A 17,057-nucleotide genomic window follows, 5' to 3' on the forward strand; every position below is an offset into this window, starting at 1 on the left:
CTTCCACACTAAGCATTTGCGACGTTGAAACTCATTGAATGAGCCAGTTTTGTTTGTTCCCTCACCAATTGCCTGCCTGAGTGATTTTATTTTATCGACTATTGTGACTGTCTCAGCGTGTGTGACAATATGGTCACATGTGTTGCTGATTTGCACGGTGTCGGCAGCTTTCACCCAACGCTGCAACGATGAATCCCCATCACGGTAAGTTCTATTTTTACCATTTTTTTGTTAACCATTTTTGTTAACGACCTATTGAGTTTCTAAACTTTCTCCTTTCAACACCTTGCTCTCCCTTGAGTACTATGGCTCTAAATATTGAAAAATATACTTCACCTTCCAGTCCCTTGCTAATTAAATGCCGAAAAAACTGTTGACAAATTAACTCAATAGGTCGTTAACAAAAATGGTTAACAAAAAAATGGTAAAAATAGAACTTACCGTGATGGGGATTCATCGTTGCAGCGTTGGGTGAAAGCTGCCGACACCGTGCAAATCAGCAACACATGTGACCATATTGTCACACACGCTGAGACAGTCACAATAGTCGATAAAATAAAATCACTCAGGCAGGCAATTGGTGAGGGAACAAACAAAACTGGCTCATTCAATGAGTTTCAACGTCGCAAATGCTTAGTGTGGAAGTTTACCGTGACTTAACTTTTTGTCGGTTCCGACAGCATGAAGTAACAAGTTACTTTGCGCTTGTTCGGACATGCCGTAGACTCAGGTGATTCGCATTTCTAATGCCAAAAGACCTTGACCACTACGGTAGCAGACAAAAGGTTAAGTTCGCCGGTGAGCTCTAAGCTTGCATATATGATCCTTCCACGCTTTTCTAAACTTTCTCCTTTCAACACCTTGCTCTCCCTTGAGTACTATGGCTCTAAATATTGAAAAATATACTTCACCTTCCAGTCCCTTGCTAATTAAATGCCGAAAAAACTGTTGACAAATTAACTCAATAGGTCGTTAACAAAAATGGTTAACAAAAAAAATGGTAAAAATAGAACTTACCGTGATGGGGATTCATCGTTGCAGCGTTGGGTGAAAGCTGCCGACACCGTGCAAATCAGCAACACATGTGACCATATTGTCACACACGCTGAGACAGTCACAATAGTCGATAAAATAAAATCACTCAGGCAGGCAATTGGTGAGGGAACAAACAAAACTGGCTCATTCAATGAGTTTCAACGTCGCAAATGCTTAGTGTGGAAGTTTACCGTGACTTAACTTTTTGTCGGTTCCGACAGCATGAAGTAACAAGTTACTTTGCGCTTGTTCGGACATGCCGTAGACTCAGGTGATTCGCATTTCTAATGCCAAAAGACCTTGACCACTACGGTAGCAGACAAAAGGTTAAGTTCGCCGGTGAGCTCTAAGCTTGCATATATGATCCTTCCACGCTTTTCTAAACTTTCTCCTTTCAACACCTTGCTCTCCCTTGAGTACTATGGCTCTAAATATTGAAAAATATACTTCACCTTCCAGTCCCTTGCTAATTAAATGCCGAAAAAACTGTTGACAAATTAACTCAATAGGTCGTTAACAAAAATGGTTAACAAAAAAATGGTAAAAATAGAACTTACCGTGATGGGGATTCATCGTTGCAGCGTTGGGTGAAAGCTGCCGACACCGTGAAAATCAGCAACACATGTGACCATATTGTCACACACGCTGAGACAGTCACAATAGTCGATAAAATAAAATCACTCAGGCAGGCAATTGGTGAGGGAACAAACAAAACTGGCTCATTCAATGAGTTTCAACGTCGCAAATGCTTAGTGTGGAAGTTTACCGTGACTTAACTTTTTGTCGGTTCCGACAGCATGAAGTAACAAGTTACTTTGCGCTTGTTCGGACATGCCGTAGACTCAGGTGATTCGCATTTCTAATGCCAAAAGACCTTGACCACTACGGTAGCAGACAAAAGGTTAAGTTCGCCGGTGAGCTCTAAGCTTGCATATATGATCCTTCCACGCTTTTCTAAACTTTCTCCTTTCAACACCTTGCTCTCCCTTGAGTACTATGGCTCTAAATATTGAAAAATATACTTCACCTTCCAGTCCCTTGCTAATTAAATGCCGAAAAAACTGTTGACAAATTAACTCAATAGGTCGTTAACAAAAATGGTTAACAAAAAAATGGTAAAAAAAAAAAAAAAAAAAAAAAAAAAATATGGCATTCGATGCTTCTATCTTTTCTGAAGTAAACTCGATTTGTGCGAAGATCGGTTGACTATATTTACAGTTTTTGCTTAAAATATAAACCAAAGTCGCTAACATACGTGTCATAAGTGTGTTTTGATGATAAAATATGTATGACGTGTCACAAATGTGTACAGAAGATTTCATATAAAAATGAATTATAACTGATTCGTAAAATTATGCGTTATAGATCACTATGTCCAATATCATACTTTTCCATGAGATAGCAGCAATATCAGGTTACAAAATGATGGTATTAGAACACAAAGTTTTTCCAATTTTCCTCCTTTATTCAGGAAAAACAATGAACAAAAATTGGTTTCATTGACAATTTAGAGACAATGTTTATTAAACAATGTTATTGTTGACAGGTGACTAGACGAAACAAATGTTCTTCTTGCATAATCCATCACTACATTTCGGTATACTTTCCAAAACAATTGGAAATCTCAAAAGGAAATTTGTTCAATAATCATGAATATATAAGCCAACCATTCCCAGAAAAAAAACTATGGTAGGAAATGTTTTGCTCCCGAGACAAGAACCTAGCTAATGGTTATGGTTGATCTGCATAGGAATTACCTATGTCATCAGAGACATCTGTTGGCTTGCTATAAGCTTTTCGGCTTATAGCAAGCTAACAAACTAAGAATGTTGCCTCTTTTTTCTTTGTCATAAGATAGCACAACTCGATCACTCGAGAAATTGGCGCTTGTCATAATCGTGTTTCGCTATATCTCAGTAACCCAGCAGAATTTCAAAATTCTGAAAACGCGACTTTATGGAGATTTTAAAACTTAGTAACTTGGCATATCTAACTCAGTTCACCCCAAAATGGCGTTTGTCATAAGATAGCACAACAGCGACGATCTAGTGCCTTCAATGGAGTACTTCGCATGGCACCAGTTATCGCTCCACAAGCAAGCCTTTGAAGTTTACCTAGCTTTTTATGAGTTGATGTCTCTTTTGTTTTAGGCCACCAAACTAGCGAGGCATATGTTATTCTTGGTTTGACAATTGTGGAGTACAACCAGTGAACCATATTAGGTCTGAGACCCCATTTTTTATCGAATGTTCTACTGCACACCCAAAGAGCACTAGTTGCCTTGCTTATAACCTGCCTAATGTGTGCATTCCAGTTTAGTTTTTTATCTAGTATCAATCCCAGATACTTTACCTCAGAGGACAATTCAATTACTGTTCCGTTGAGCAAAAGTGTTGATAAAGAATATTTCCTTTTTCGAGTACATGGGATTATGATTGTTTTGGAGGGATTTATGTTCAGGCCCTCCTTTTTACACCACTTCAAAGTGAAGTTTAATGCAGATTGCATTCTATTTGAGATAACAGTGTCAAATTTTCCCCTCACGAGGATTACAACATCATCTGCAAATCCAATCACTTCGTATTGCATTTCAGTTAATGATTTCAATAGTTCGTCTACAACCAATGACCACAATAAGGGCGATAGAACTCCGCCTTGAAGGCATCCCTTATTTGTTTTCATAGTTAGTGTCGTGTTTCCAAGCGTGCTAGTTACTTCACGTTTTATAAGCATCGAGTTGATCCAATTTATTGTGTAGATATCGAACCCATGTTTCCTCATAGCATTCCGCATTGAGCTATGAGATGCATTGTCGAAAACTCCTTCTATGTCGCGAAAGGCAGCTAGTGAAATTTCTTTTGTTACGATAGAATTCTCCAGTTTTCCGACCAGCATGTGTAACGCATCTACTGTTGATTTGTTATTTCGATATGCGAATTGAAACTTGCTCAGTGGAGATTGTTTCAAATATTCTGATTTAATGTGTAGGTCCATCATTTTCTCCATTATTTTTAGAAATGTGGAGGTCAAGCTGATTGGTCTAAAAGATTTTGGAAGTGATTTATCGCGCTTCCCAGCTTTTGGTATAAATATTACCCTTGTTTGTCTCCAGTTCGTAGGTATATAATTTAGTACTAGACTTAGCCTAAAGATTTTCGTCAGGTGTGGAATAATATGCTGTTTGCATTTCGTTACCGGTGAGTTATATGTAATTAAACCATGAATTTGAAAGAATGTAGTGTTAATTCCAGATGTAGGTAAAGCAGCGGAACTCGCGGATGTGAGACACATCGATTGGGTACCCTCACATGAGCTGTTTAGATTCTGAGAGCAACGATGTCCCCGAAAACATGAAAATGTACAATCTTCATGTAGAAGGAAATCAAATCATCAAAGACCGCTTTCAGTCGAGTAGCTAGCAGAAAGTACATAGTAATTTTGGCAGTACAGAATGAAAATGTTTATGAAAATGGTGTATGGATAGAAAAAAGCGGATTTCATGATAATGCAATACATGCCAGCTCTAAGAGCAGTACACATTATTATTCTAGTAACGGCTATGAACAATTTCTAAATTGTCTAAAAAATCAACTTCACAGATGGATCAAACTAAACAGTAACCCGAGGGAATCCGAAGAAATTTTCTCTTTCGAAGATCTGAAAAAATCATCGAACTAGAAAAAAAGATACATCGTGATGAATGAAAATCGCAACTCTGCACCAAATTATCAAAAAATTAGTTCAGACAGATTCACGATCCGGTCAACTGCTTTTAGTTCTTCATGTAAATAATTGTACCTGAATGAAAATTTCTACTAAAAATATCGTCCACGTACAGTGACACAATCTCATATTCGTACACCTCTAGTGTATATGTTTAATATTGTTTCATAAATGTTTGCGCTACTTAATATAGGATTTTTTTTGTAAATGTGGTAGTAGAATCATCATCTGTCATTTTCTTATCATTTGTAATCTAAAGTGTGTTTTCGTACACTACACATAAAAAATCATTACTTGGTGTGAAAACGGCACAATTTCATATTCGTACACTTTTGAAAAGTCACTTAATTTGTCAATTTTAAGACCTGTTATTTATTTATTTTTTTTTTCTGTTTTACTTAGAAAAATAGATTTTTTGACTACAGAAAAGTGTTCATTGGCACAGTTTACTCTACACTAGTTTAAGAAATTCCCTCACATTAACGTAATGGTTAAAAAAGTAAACTAGCTGCCATTATGGGACGAAAACTAATTATTACTCACCAAAATGAAGGTGAAATTCATGAAATCTTTGAAATTGTTCAAAGGTTGCGTCCAACTATTTAAAATGTTAAAAGCTTTGATGTGGCGAAACGTAGAGCAGATATTGCGAAAAACTTGAACTATAAACAATTAACGATGAGGGATAAATGATTTTTGATTAGAAAAATTTGGGAAAATCGAGTAATTAATGTTATATCACAGATAACAGACGTTTAGGCTAGAACAAAATTTCTTCAAAAACCTGTGTAAACTTTCAAATTGATATACGTTGAAAATCCGTGGTTCACTATTACCATCTGCGCAACTGTTTGCTACACGTGTTTGACAGCTGCACTCTAACTGCATTGTAGTGATCACTGCGCCATCTGCAAACGTTTGCCAAACGTGTTTCAGACGTCTGATTTATTCGGAATTTCAGTAGCGGGTATTTACACACGATTCAAATCGAGCCTAAACGTCTGTTATCTGTGGTTATATACATGATAAATAAATTGAATCATAGCATTTAAGTATAAGTCTGCTCTGGTGAGGCTCGTAATGTATGGAGAACGGACAATTACAATGTGTTCTGAGCAAGAAGCTGTTCATCAATGAGAAGAACAAAGAATTAATTTTTTATTTACTAAACAACATTGAAACATTTTATCGGAGTATTGGAAAGATTGTAAACTTTGTCTACGAGTCAAAATTCAACATCTTTGACTCAAATGGCTGTTGTTTCGAGTGGAGAAAAGCGAACTCAGACCTGGACGTAAAAGTCTTATAACAAGTATTATATGTCCGTTAAATGTGCTAGAAATTATGAATATCTCTAAATAAATATTAAACCAAAGCTTCCGTAAAACGGTACTTTTACTAAGAAATGGTGGATATTGGAAATTCGATCAGGAGAAGAACCTAAAGCATGAGGCGTGCAAAAAACGTTTAGAGTAAATTTATAATTGTTTGAATGTTATGGATTCTCCACTGCGGACTCCGTTTATTAACTGATTAGAAAAATAAATGGGAGTATTTGGATAACAAGTGCAAAACTTTCCGGCTTACAATGAGAATGATCTTAGAAACTACTATTTAGAAGAATGGGATAAAATTTAAGTTGAGTACACACAAAAACTACTGGTCAGCATTCCAATGCGATTGAAACCTGTAATTACAAACAAAAGATACCACATTGAACATTTATTATAGAAATTTCAATTGATTTTTGAAAAAATATGTGTACTGTACGAATATGAGATTGCGTGTGTATTTGACCATCTTTAGAATATGATTATTTTTGAAAAAATGATCATTTTAGTACAAAGATAATTATTGTATCGTCCCTATGCTGTCTAGTAAACTATTTCTACATAAATAAAATGTCTCGTAAACTTATTTTTTACTTGTAAAATGCATGTAAGCATTTCGCATAGCGGTGTACGAAAATGAGATTGTGTCACTGTATTTCGCATAATTGACGATATAACGTTGACTATGCAGGTGTGCTCTTTGCTCAAAAAGGTGCTATATTTATCAAACGTTGGTCTATCATTAAAAAAAACTAGTTAAACATTTGAGGAATATTCAGAAAAATTTGGGTTGGTGCGATCATTTTGACGCATTTGTTACCGGCGTTACAGGCTCGCACAAATTAACTCAGCAAATAAAAACCGTAGTTAGTCAGAGATTGAGCAGTGAAAATCAGAATAACCGTGTGATTTCTGACCAACGTCTGATCATTGTTCGGAACATTGGTGAAATATCAATACAATTTTTTATCCTACATGTTACTTATTCTAAGAGCTCACGCATGTTTTTTTTGTAAACGCCCAATAAGCAAGCTGTTAAAATTCACTTTGAGAGAAAATTCCAGACAAACCGTAACTCACCGAGAATGGATGTAAAATGTTATGACAGAGAAAAGTTTTCTCTTTTGTCTACTGCTGTCATTTATAATCGACGATTAATGGTTTGTTCAGAATTTCTCCCTAAAGTGAATTTTGACAGTATGCTTATTGGCCCTTCTGAAATAACACTCGAGTGTTGTTCCACCTTTAACGAAATTAAGTAGGTATTAACACAGAGAAAACCTGTGTAAACATTTAAATGAAAATACGTTAAAAATCATCATCGCACATACAGGTTTGCATGCGTGTGTCACCATTGTATCCAAGTTTGCATACAAGTCCCGTATAGCGATTGCTGACCGATCAAAGCGCCGACCAGTGGCAAGTTGCTACTTGCTGTTGTCATTTCAAAGCGACAGTTTAATTTATTGCATAAATTCTCAGTACCAACAAGTACCAGTTCTCAGTGATATTAACTCAAAATAGAGTAAATACCAACAACCTGTAAAGTGAGTAACATGCAGAAAAAAAATCGCAGTCGCTTTTGTGCAAAGTCCCGACCAATGGTCAGACATTGGTCAGGATTCACAGGATTATTCCGATTTTTACTGCTCAATCTCTGAGTAACTATGGTTTTTATTCGCTGAGTTATATTAAACGGGCGTGTACATCGCCAATGCTTCAAGCAGTAGAGAAACCAAGTGCTATTTTATTTATTCAGTTCGTTCATTTGACAAAGAGAAAGTGTGGGATTACTTGCTCAACTCCTAATGTATTTCATTTAATTTTATTCAGAATCAAAATTCGATTGTAAAAATGGCGTAGAGAAGTGGTATAAACAGTAAATGACAGAACAATTTGGACCACCCAGTATTTATGAAGGATGTGTTGAGGAGTGTAGTGTTATGGGTTAAGTGTTGTAAAACCTACAACGATATCATTATGCATTTCAGACAGCTGAAACCAAAGCTTACAACAGACAAATCATGCAAAATCGCTTAAACGCAAATCGTTGGTTTTTGTGTTAGTGTTAGAGAAAATCTGTTTCTAAGCCTACTATGGTTATGTGTTTCGAGTTAAATGTTCAATAGATATAGAAAATTTCATTTAATGGACGATTATGCTGTGATAGAAGTATTTATATACATAAGAAACAAAGAAGAAAGAACATCTCAGAGCAAATTTAGAGAACTCACTACTGTTTTAATGCGGAATTCTTTCGGTTGTTATTTGTAGAGTAGAAAGGAAAGTGCTTGACTCCAGCGAATAGTCGAAGAGAAGAAAATTGATTAATTCGGAAAACTACAGAGTACAGCATTGATTATTGCTTTTTGTTTTAATTCGCTTCAAGAAACAAAATCTTTTAGTTTTAGCTGGTGACGCCTAGCAGTGACACTTTTACAAACAAACAGTATGCATGTACCTTACGCCAGTTCACTGTATCATTGTCGCCTGCTTTCTGTGAATATTTTGGAAAAATCTAAACTGCAGACGCTGCGACAGATCTTTTCTTACTGGAAACATTCGAAGAAAAGAAAAAGAAAAACAAAATGAAAGGGAACAAACAGAAGATAGAGAGAGAAAAATATGCTAGAATACTGTGTTCAATGCGTGGTTTGATTTGCTGTATGTCTCTCCGTATGGTTATTGACAAGTGATGGATGCGAAACGATCAATAGTTTGAGAATATTGGGGCACAGGTTAACTGTCAAACTACAATTTTTGCTAGGACCCAAATATTTTCAACCAACTAATCGAGAGTTCCTCAGAAAAAAAACTGCAAATGCAATACATTGACTGATTCCGGTTAGACCACTGATGTGCTGTTGGTACTCCAACAAAAGAGTGTAGTGTACAATAGGGAACAAAAAGAACATCCCTTCGTCGGTTCCGGGACCTTGGCTGTGTAGATGTGCGAAATCGATGTTCGTGTTTGTGATAGGCAAGCACAGGGGATGCAAAGGGTACAAAAACCAAAAACACATTCCATAAAACATCGACGGTTGTAGCGACAAAATGGCTCTCGATCGTATGGGCTACACTCGGTGTTTGGGGTCGTGTATGTATTTGTGTAGTTGACTGTACAATAACTGGTGTTTGTAAAATTACAAGTAAACATTGGAATCGGTTGCGAAAGAACCAAACTGTCGTCGAATGTGCGTAGAAGTGGACGGGGCCACCATCTTTCTTTGCACACATTTTGGTAAAGGATCACAGGCAGAATCAACGTCGATCAGTCGATTCGGCCGTGGTCTATCTGTATATGTATCGGTTTTTAATTAGTGTTAAATTAGAAGGGACAGAGAAGATAAGTGAGGTTGAAGTATGTTAGAACTTAAAAGTAGCAAAAGCTGGCGCATGCCCTTCGAATAAGCATTCAAACATTCACGTTCAGCTGTTCTGTAGATCTTTCCCGCACTTGGTGGCTTGCTTCCAGGTGGTAGTTGTAGTTGTAGTGGTGAGAGAAGAGTTGCTTTTTTGACGGATGGAATGTAGCAGGGATGCACAGGATGTGAATTCGGTTGCAAATTACATATGTACACGTAACAAAGTAAGGTAAAAAGTTAATAACTCACTATTCGGTAAATTACAATGACTTTCCGGATTGAAATCTGCTTCGCTTTTTGTATTGATTTCTATTTGGTTAAAACTAAACTAAATTGGGTTCAGCAAACTATCAGCGAGAGCATAGCTAAGCGGCAAAAACTTTGTGAAAAAAACGAAAAACAAAGAGCGAATCGTTTTCTATAGGCCTGATCATTACATATCCTCGTCGTCGGAGGGCGGCGGACGGATGACTATATTGTCCGGATCCTCCTCAACATCGTAGTCCTGTGGAACCTCGCGCACTTCTTCCTCCTCCTCCTCTGGTTCCTCGTCGACACCTTCCAGCTCGTCCATACGTTCCTCGATGTGATGCGGTCGGTAAAAGCTACCTCGTGACGATCGACCGTCTTTCTTATCGATCCGAACTGACTCATGTTGGTTTTACAGGAGCGATACAGATTGTTTATTTTGGTTTTAAGTGTGAATGTGCGCGCGTGAGCGTAACAGAGTAAGTTGGGTTACCAAAAAGAAAAAGAAAGGTAAAACACATATACAGATAGATACATGGTTGGAACACGAGTGTCGGATGGGAACAATGGGAACGTTTGCGTGAACAACAAAACAAAGACGTTTATCGATCAACCGTGATAATTGCCCCTGAGGCAACCACGGAAACATGGATTTAATCACCGAGGATGTTCATTCAACAGGAACAAGGTTAACCCAAGACAAAACAACCTACATACCAATCAGCTGTAATCGAAAGTACCAACCGACAATCTTTAAGTTTCAACCACGGTTGAATTACTGTCAATTTCAAGAAAGATTTCTGATTTTTGAATGACCGATTCGTCGATGTTTTTAGCCAATTCTTCTGTCGTCGGATTGGGAATGCTAGCTTCTTTTAGCTTTGTATGCTCCGTTAAACAACGCTTGGAGCGCAGCGCTGGAGGAACAGTCAAATAGCGATAGTACGGAATCGGGAGGCAGTGTTGCGGATCATCTGAAATCGGTTGGGTTGGGAAAATAAAAGGGAAAACCTATTCAGTAGATGGTTCTACAACCTATTCAGCGATTGCCCCATTCATCCTTCAATCGGTGGCTGAAAAAGATCTTAAAATCTACCCCAGTTAGAACGAAGTAGTACCCGAAAAAGTATAGCCGAAACCAAGAATGTCTTTTTTTTTAGAATTTAGACCCTGAAATCCGCTGATATAAACCATTTCAACAACAGCTACTCACTTCTATCGATGTTACGCTGCAGATGGGCTGCCACTCGGTGACGGGCATCGTTGAACTCGAGGTGTAGACCTAGCCGCAGCAGGGTCGTATTTTTCTCCACCAAATCGGTGATCTCCATCTCGATTTTGTTGCCCAGCACTTGTGATCGCTAAAATCCCATTTTGAAAATAAGAAAACAGGATTGAAGGAAACTATTTCAAACTAACCTGATTGGAGGCCCGGAACTCCTCGATAGACATCTGTGTCAGCAGGGATCTTACCAGCGATACGATCACCGACGGGCTGATGAAGTTCGTCTCGACGTTCAACACCCGCAAGGTATGGTTACGCTCGAGGGCGGCCGCTAGCAGCAGGGCAGTACGGTCCGTTAGACCTGTGTTGGTCAACGAGAGCACTTCCAGGTGGGTGTTGCTCTGCAGTGCCTCGATCAGTTTCTCGAACTGAACGTCGGAGATGTTCTGCGAAATGGAAGGATGATTGTTAATATCGGAACGTTTCAATCACGAACATTGTTCAATGAACCTTGATATTGTTAAAGTTCACATCGACCAACTTGCTGTCGTCGTCCTTTATTCTCTTAATCATCTCCTCCGGATCGGTATTGTTGGGTGCCTCCGCCGGGAAAATCTTCTGTATAGACGACTTTGTAATACCGTCCCAGCCCAGCCCCACCGGCTGGCCCTTGTTGAGCAAAGAGGCATGATACTGGTCCTGGTTCATCATCGAATGGAACCCAAGGATGGCAGCCAGATCGATAATTTCCTCCTGAGTAGCATCCGTCAGGGCATGCTCGTACTCTTCACCCAGATCGATCGCGATCTGATCTGCCGCTTCCTGCATTCTTTGCTCCTGTGGCGGTGGGATCCACTGCAATAAAAAGACAATTTTATGATGTTGCTACTCCGAACGAAACAGTAACAAAAACTAACCTTTTTACCACGAACCACCCCGGGCACGAATGGTTCCAGTTCGGGCCGATCCGGTGTCTCCATTGCCTGCTTGTTGATGTGTTCTATCAGCTTTTTCCGATCCAGTGGACCGGTTGCTTCCTTGTCACATTCGTAGTTGGTTCTCTGGCTTGGTGGCAGGAAGGAATCCTAAAAGAGGTAATGATTAATGAGATATGCTGATGTTGAACGTTATAGACAGTTATACTTACGTCCGGGTCGACCTCTTTGGCCAGGAGGGTGATCTCTTCCGGCGAAAGCTGCGCCAAAAGTTCGTCCACATCGACGTCGTCATATGCGCCGAGATCTTTGCCGTACAGCTTTGCAGGTGTGGTGATAGTTTTGGTGGTAGTCGATGACGAAGTCTGGAGGGAGATAAAGAGAAAAATATTCCGTGAAAATTTGCTTATGCTGACACAATGTGATGTACATTGAGAAATAAAAAAGGTTTCGATATTTGTCGTCGACGCAGTCAATTTCTTCCCTTTCTATTCAATGCACCGGAACATTATCGTTATGAGTAATAACATTATACAACAAAAGTCTTGTAATGCTCTTATGGATAGAGGGTTAAATATACTCGACCTCAATTCTCGGCCTTACCGTCGCAAATAAGCAGAAAACGTTTAAAAACACCCAACATGGGCGCCTTACCGGACGTCAAATTATTTCATTATGGTACTTTTAACGCTACTTATTTTTGTTGAGGTGACGGGAAGGTTTTTGAGATTATCCGTTTGCGACAAATTCAACCTTGCAATCGTCTTTTGTTCATGTGTTGTGCGGTGATCGTTGCCGGAGATTACCATCATGGCCGAAAGCATTTAGATGCCAATTGTGCAATAGGATAATTAAAAGAAGGAAAAAACTATTCTGTCACTACATATAGGGTAAAGAGCATATTTTCGCCCTGTTTCTGTTATCACCTTAAGCATTAGAAGCCGTTGGTTGGAGCAGCAAATGCCTTCTTTGTTCAACGCATTGGCTCAAATGGTAGTGTAACAATTGAAGGATTCGATTCGAGTTTTCAACATTCTCAGATCAGGTTTACAATAACGTCTTACACGCATGGATTCTACGAAAATCGATTCAGTACAGCTATCTATCAACTACAAACACTACATTGTTTGAGCAACGAAGAAAGGCAAAGGGTGCCCACACCTTCCCCTCAGTTCTTAGCGGTCAACCAACTGTAAATACTTAATAAAACTTATTTCTTGCTTTAAGCTAATGGTTAAAAATGTTTGCTGAATGAGTAGGTGTTCCGAAACGTAACCCAACATTCTTTAAGAATTTTGTTCGGGATACGGAAGGTATGATCGAAGATCGTCCAGTTTTTCATCACCTCGCGTAACTGTCCGTCCTGTACACGTCCGAACGACGCAGAGAGCCAGATGGTGCAGTGCCACACGTGTAACGGCTGGGAGCATTTCGGATACGCCGGAGTAGATGATGCAGTGAAAGTACGTTGCATTAAATATTCCTGTAACGACTGCGCATCACAGCAGAAGGGTACACAGCTTAATGTTCCCGAAGAAACCTCCAAAAGGATCCAAGGTCGATTCAAAGATGGGGTCAAAACGGGGGAAAAGGAAACCCGACCCAGCCAAAAGCGCTACATCCAGTGTGCGTGCTAGAGGAGCAATTAAAGCTCGTTGCAGACGAGTTGATAATGAAAGAACAACAGCTTCTGGAACAGGAGGAAATCGAGATGCGACGGCTGGAGCAAGAAGAGCGCCAGTTCGAGAAAAAGCGTCGACTACGTGAGCGTAAGCTAGAGGCGGAAAAAGGGTGCAGCAGAAAATTAAACAGGAGTCGTTCGAGAAACGAAAAGAGATCGTCCGACAGGCGGCGCAAGACAGTAGTAGTAGTAGCTCTATCACAGATCTTTAGGGAGCGCACTGAACTGGCTGGAATCACAGGAAAGTGGAACAAACTCGAGAGAAGTTTCAAATAAGCTGAATCCATCTCCGATTCCATCTCCTATACTGGTTCCTCCCGCACCGCTACCTCTACCGCCGATTACGATTCCAACTCCTAGACCGCAGTTGCTACAAGACTTCCCACTTCTCACAAAGGAAGCGCACTAGAATCAGTTCGCACTCACCCACTGTTGCCTGCTGGTTTGCCGCACGTCATTCAGACCCTGCCCATACTGTATGGGAGACCAGAACTCATCATCCTCTAGCTGTTAAACAAGATTCCACATGTTCCGGCCCCGCGACAACAACAGTTAGAAACACTTATCTAGTTCGGGTTGTCAGTGCAAAATTTGGTCGATCACGTCAGAGTGGTTTGTCAGCAAAACCTCCTGTCAAATCCAACTCCGATGCAGGAGTTGATCGAGAAGCTATGCGAATGGACTGGATCTTTTATAAAACCAAAAACCAGCCAGAAACCCTCGACACATTCGACATGCTCATTTCCGGATTTGTGACAGCAGCTAGCGTAACCTCTGTACTTCCCGGAGTGGAGAAAGCACCGAGAAACGACCGGCGAAAATCCAAGGCCACCTTCACACACACACGGCAGAACGAGACTCACATACGTTTCCAAATCTATGTGTATCATCAACAGCAGCTTGTAGCGCATCAAACAACCCTAAGCAATGTAAACCATGCTGGACATGTGAGCGTGGTGACCATCGAGTGGTTGATTGCCATCAATTCAAGAGCGTGAGTCTGGATGAACGCTGGAAGGAGTTGTTCCGGACCTACCTCAACAGTCACGGAAAATGGCCCTGTCGTTCCTGGAATGGATATAGAACCGAGGGGTGCCGCCATAAGCACCACACCCTCCGCCAAACTTCCAACCCTACTCCGGAAAACGTTGCCATCTCGGCGAGCTACGTATCCTCCGGCGTCCTGAAAAGGCCAAATCGTGCCAGTAGTCCTCTACAGTAACAACATTTGTTATGCGGTCTTCGCCTTTGTAGACGAGGGAAGAATCTGTAGCGAAGCAATTGAAGGTCCAACAGAATCCCTGACTCTCCGGTGGGCCGGGAGTGCAAATCGGATCGAATCGAATTTGCAGCGCGTGGTCGCCATTTGTTACCGTTTGAGGGATCGCAGCTGCTCTCAGCCCCCGAGGATGGTCGTTGCAGTTCCTGAAGGGAACCCGCTTAAGCCCCAACGCCTGGTATGGACGTTCCGGGGTGGGCGCGGAAGGCCTCTTTTGGTCCTCAGGTCGCAGGGTCGTATTTAGTTGTGGGAGGGTTTTCGGATCTGGATAATTGATTCTGAATGGTTTGCGATGGTTTGCGACCAATCGCACTGCAATGGCGGACTCACGGGTCACGCGGTCGTCCTTAGCTTTTAGCAGGTGGAGCGAATACCGACTAACAATCGGGGAACCCGCGACGACAGCCTGCTATCTCCTCTTACGATTAGCCGTATCAGCGGGCGAGACAGGCACGTTTTGACTGGTCCTTTGCGTTTAGCTGGCGGTCGAAGACCACACCAGCGTCCAGGGCTATTACAGCCGGTTTCACCGTATTTCCAGGTTTGGTATAATAACTAGCAGCTAACTTAAGCACGTCTTCTCGCTTCCACGGTCGAAACCTCAAGACCGAGAGTCTCTTGATCATGATCACTCGACCCATCTCATTCAATTTTCCAACCGTTCCGCGATCATCCGTTTTGCCTCACTGCAGCCAACCACCCACATAGCGACCTATTGAGAGATATATCCACTGCCACCCACCAGAGTTATACCCACTAAACAATACGGTTTTCTACCAAATTTTTCTAATAATCTAACGAATATATTACGACCACAACCACCATAACAAATTATCCAGATAAACAACAAAATTTATACAAAAAACATTTTGTAACCTCAGCGGTTACACATTGCTGGTAAGGCCTTCGTAAACGCTCAGATACGGTGATCTGGCACGGCGTTTCCCTCATCGTCGAGGTCTTCCGTTAGAGGATTGGTTATTGGTCTTGACAACTTACGTCTGTGCGTCCCGCTGAAGCTACATGAAGGAGGTCCGAGCGATCCAATTGGTGCGAAATGCCGGCTAGGATGGAGTATTTATGGGTATATTCCGGACCAACCGTCTCGAATGGCAATCGCTAGCTTTCACGCCAGGCGGTTCTCGATCCTGGCCGAGAACTAAACGAGCAGCTCCGCGACTTTGGAATGAGCTTGGGTTTCTGGGCCCATATGTAGTTCCGGAATCCGATGACGATAACGGTACAAAAAGGTTGCTACAGGAAATAACCAAGCGGCTACCTTAGGGACACGACGGCTGGAGGGACTTGAGCGTAAACTTCAAAAGGATTCGACTATGGAGCAGGGGCGTCCGTGAGTAGATCTTCGAATATGAGTGCAAGGGCTACGCTCACAAGGCTACTTTAACCGAACTGATATCTGTTGAGTCAAGCCGGATCTAGTAGTTTCCCGTTGGTGTAGTTTTCTAGTCTCCAGAAACCCAACAAGATTCGTCTGATATGGGACGCGGCGGCAAAGGTGCGCGATGTGTTGTTCAATTCTAAGCTACTCAAGGGACCGGATCTATTGACCCCCTGCCACGAGTTCTGTACCAGTTTCGTCAGTATCCCGTCGCCGTCTGCGGAGACATAGAAGAGTGTAAAGAAAGTCTCAATGGTTCCTGTTCCGATATTATCCATCTGATTGCGCTCAGATGTATGTAATGGATGTGGCCACATTCGGGTCCACTTGTTCTCGGGCGTTCGAACAACATGTGAAGAACCTAAATGCGGAGGAGTTCGTAGACGAGTATCCTCGAGGTGCTATATCTATTCGGAACAGCCATTACGACTACATAGACAGCTTCGAGACAATTCAGGAGACAATAGCGGTTGTGAACGAGGTGAAGTTAGTACATTCAAAGGGAGGCTTCATCCCGCGGAATTTCTCGTCGAACGAAGTAGAGGTGCTGGAGGGAATAGGAGAGATGACTATATCTTCATCTAAGAATCTACACTGTGAGCGAGGTGAAAAGTCCGTATCAGTGTTGTGGATTAAATGGATACCTTAAGAAGACGTGTTTGTGTACTGCTCAGGTATGGAGATGGCATACAGCGACGATTACATTCCCACCAAACGAGAAATCGCCTATTCGATCCGCGTTACGTTTTTACTTGTGCACGGAAAAATTCTCCTCCAGGACACATGGCCGGAAGGTACGAAATGGGACCAACAGATTCCAGACGATCTCAACAAG

General features: G+C 41.1%; 1 protein-coding gene across 10 annotated transcripts in view; it reads right to left on the reverse strand.

The window, feature by feature from the left end:
* The window catches only part of LOC131680344 (tropomodulin), a 215,522-nt gene that overhangs the window by 23,546 nt on the left and 174,919 nt on the right, over positions 1–17,057 (reverse strand). For 5 of the 10 annotated variants that reach the window (XM_058961076.1, XM_058961070.1, XM_058961065.1 and 2 more), the window contains 7 exons: positions 12,076–12,228; positions 11,846–12,013; positions 11,439–11,783; positions 11,123–11,374; positions 10,917–11,064; positions 9,892–10,099; positions 8,551–8,641 (listed from right to left, as the gene is read on the reverse strand). In XM_058961076.1, coding sequence (XP_058817059.1) covers positions 8,608–8,641; positions 9,892–10,099; positions 10,917–11,064; positions 11,123–11,374; positions 11,439–11,783; positions 11,846–12,013; positions 12,076–12,228 — 1,308 coding nt within the window. In that variant the 3' untranslated portion in view covers positions 8,551–8,607. Of the gene's footprint in view, positions 1–8,550; positions 8,642–9,703; positions 10,100–10,916; positions 11,065–11,122; positions 11,375–11,438; positions 11,784–11,845; positions 12,014–12,075; positions 12,229–17,057 lie in introns of all 10 variants that reach the window. The other 5 variants (XM_058961097.1, XM_058961103.1, XM_058961082.1 and 2 more) reach the window with 4 other exon arrangements.

The sequence above is a fragment of the Topomyia yanbarensis genome, chromosome 1 (genome assembly GCF_030247195.1).
Source record: "Topomyia yanbarensis strain Yona2022 chromosome 1, ASM3024719v1, whole genome shotgun sequence".
Lineage (NCBI taxonomy): Eukaryota > Metazoa > Arthropoda > Insecta > Diptera > Culicidae > Topomyia > Topomyia yanbarensis.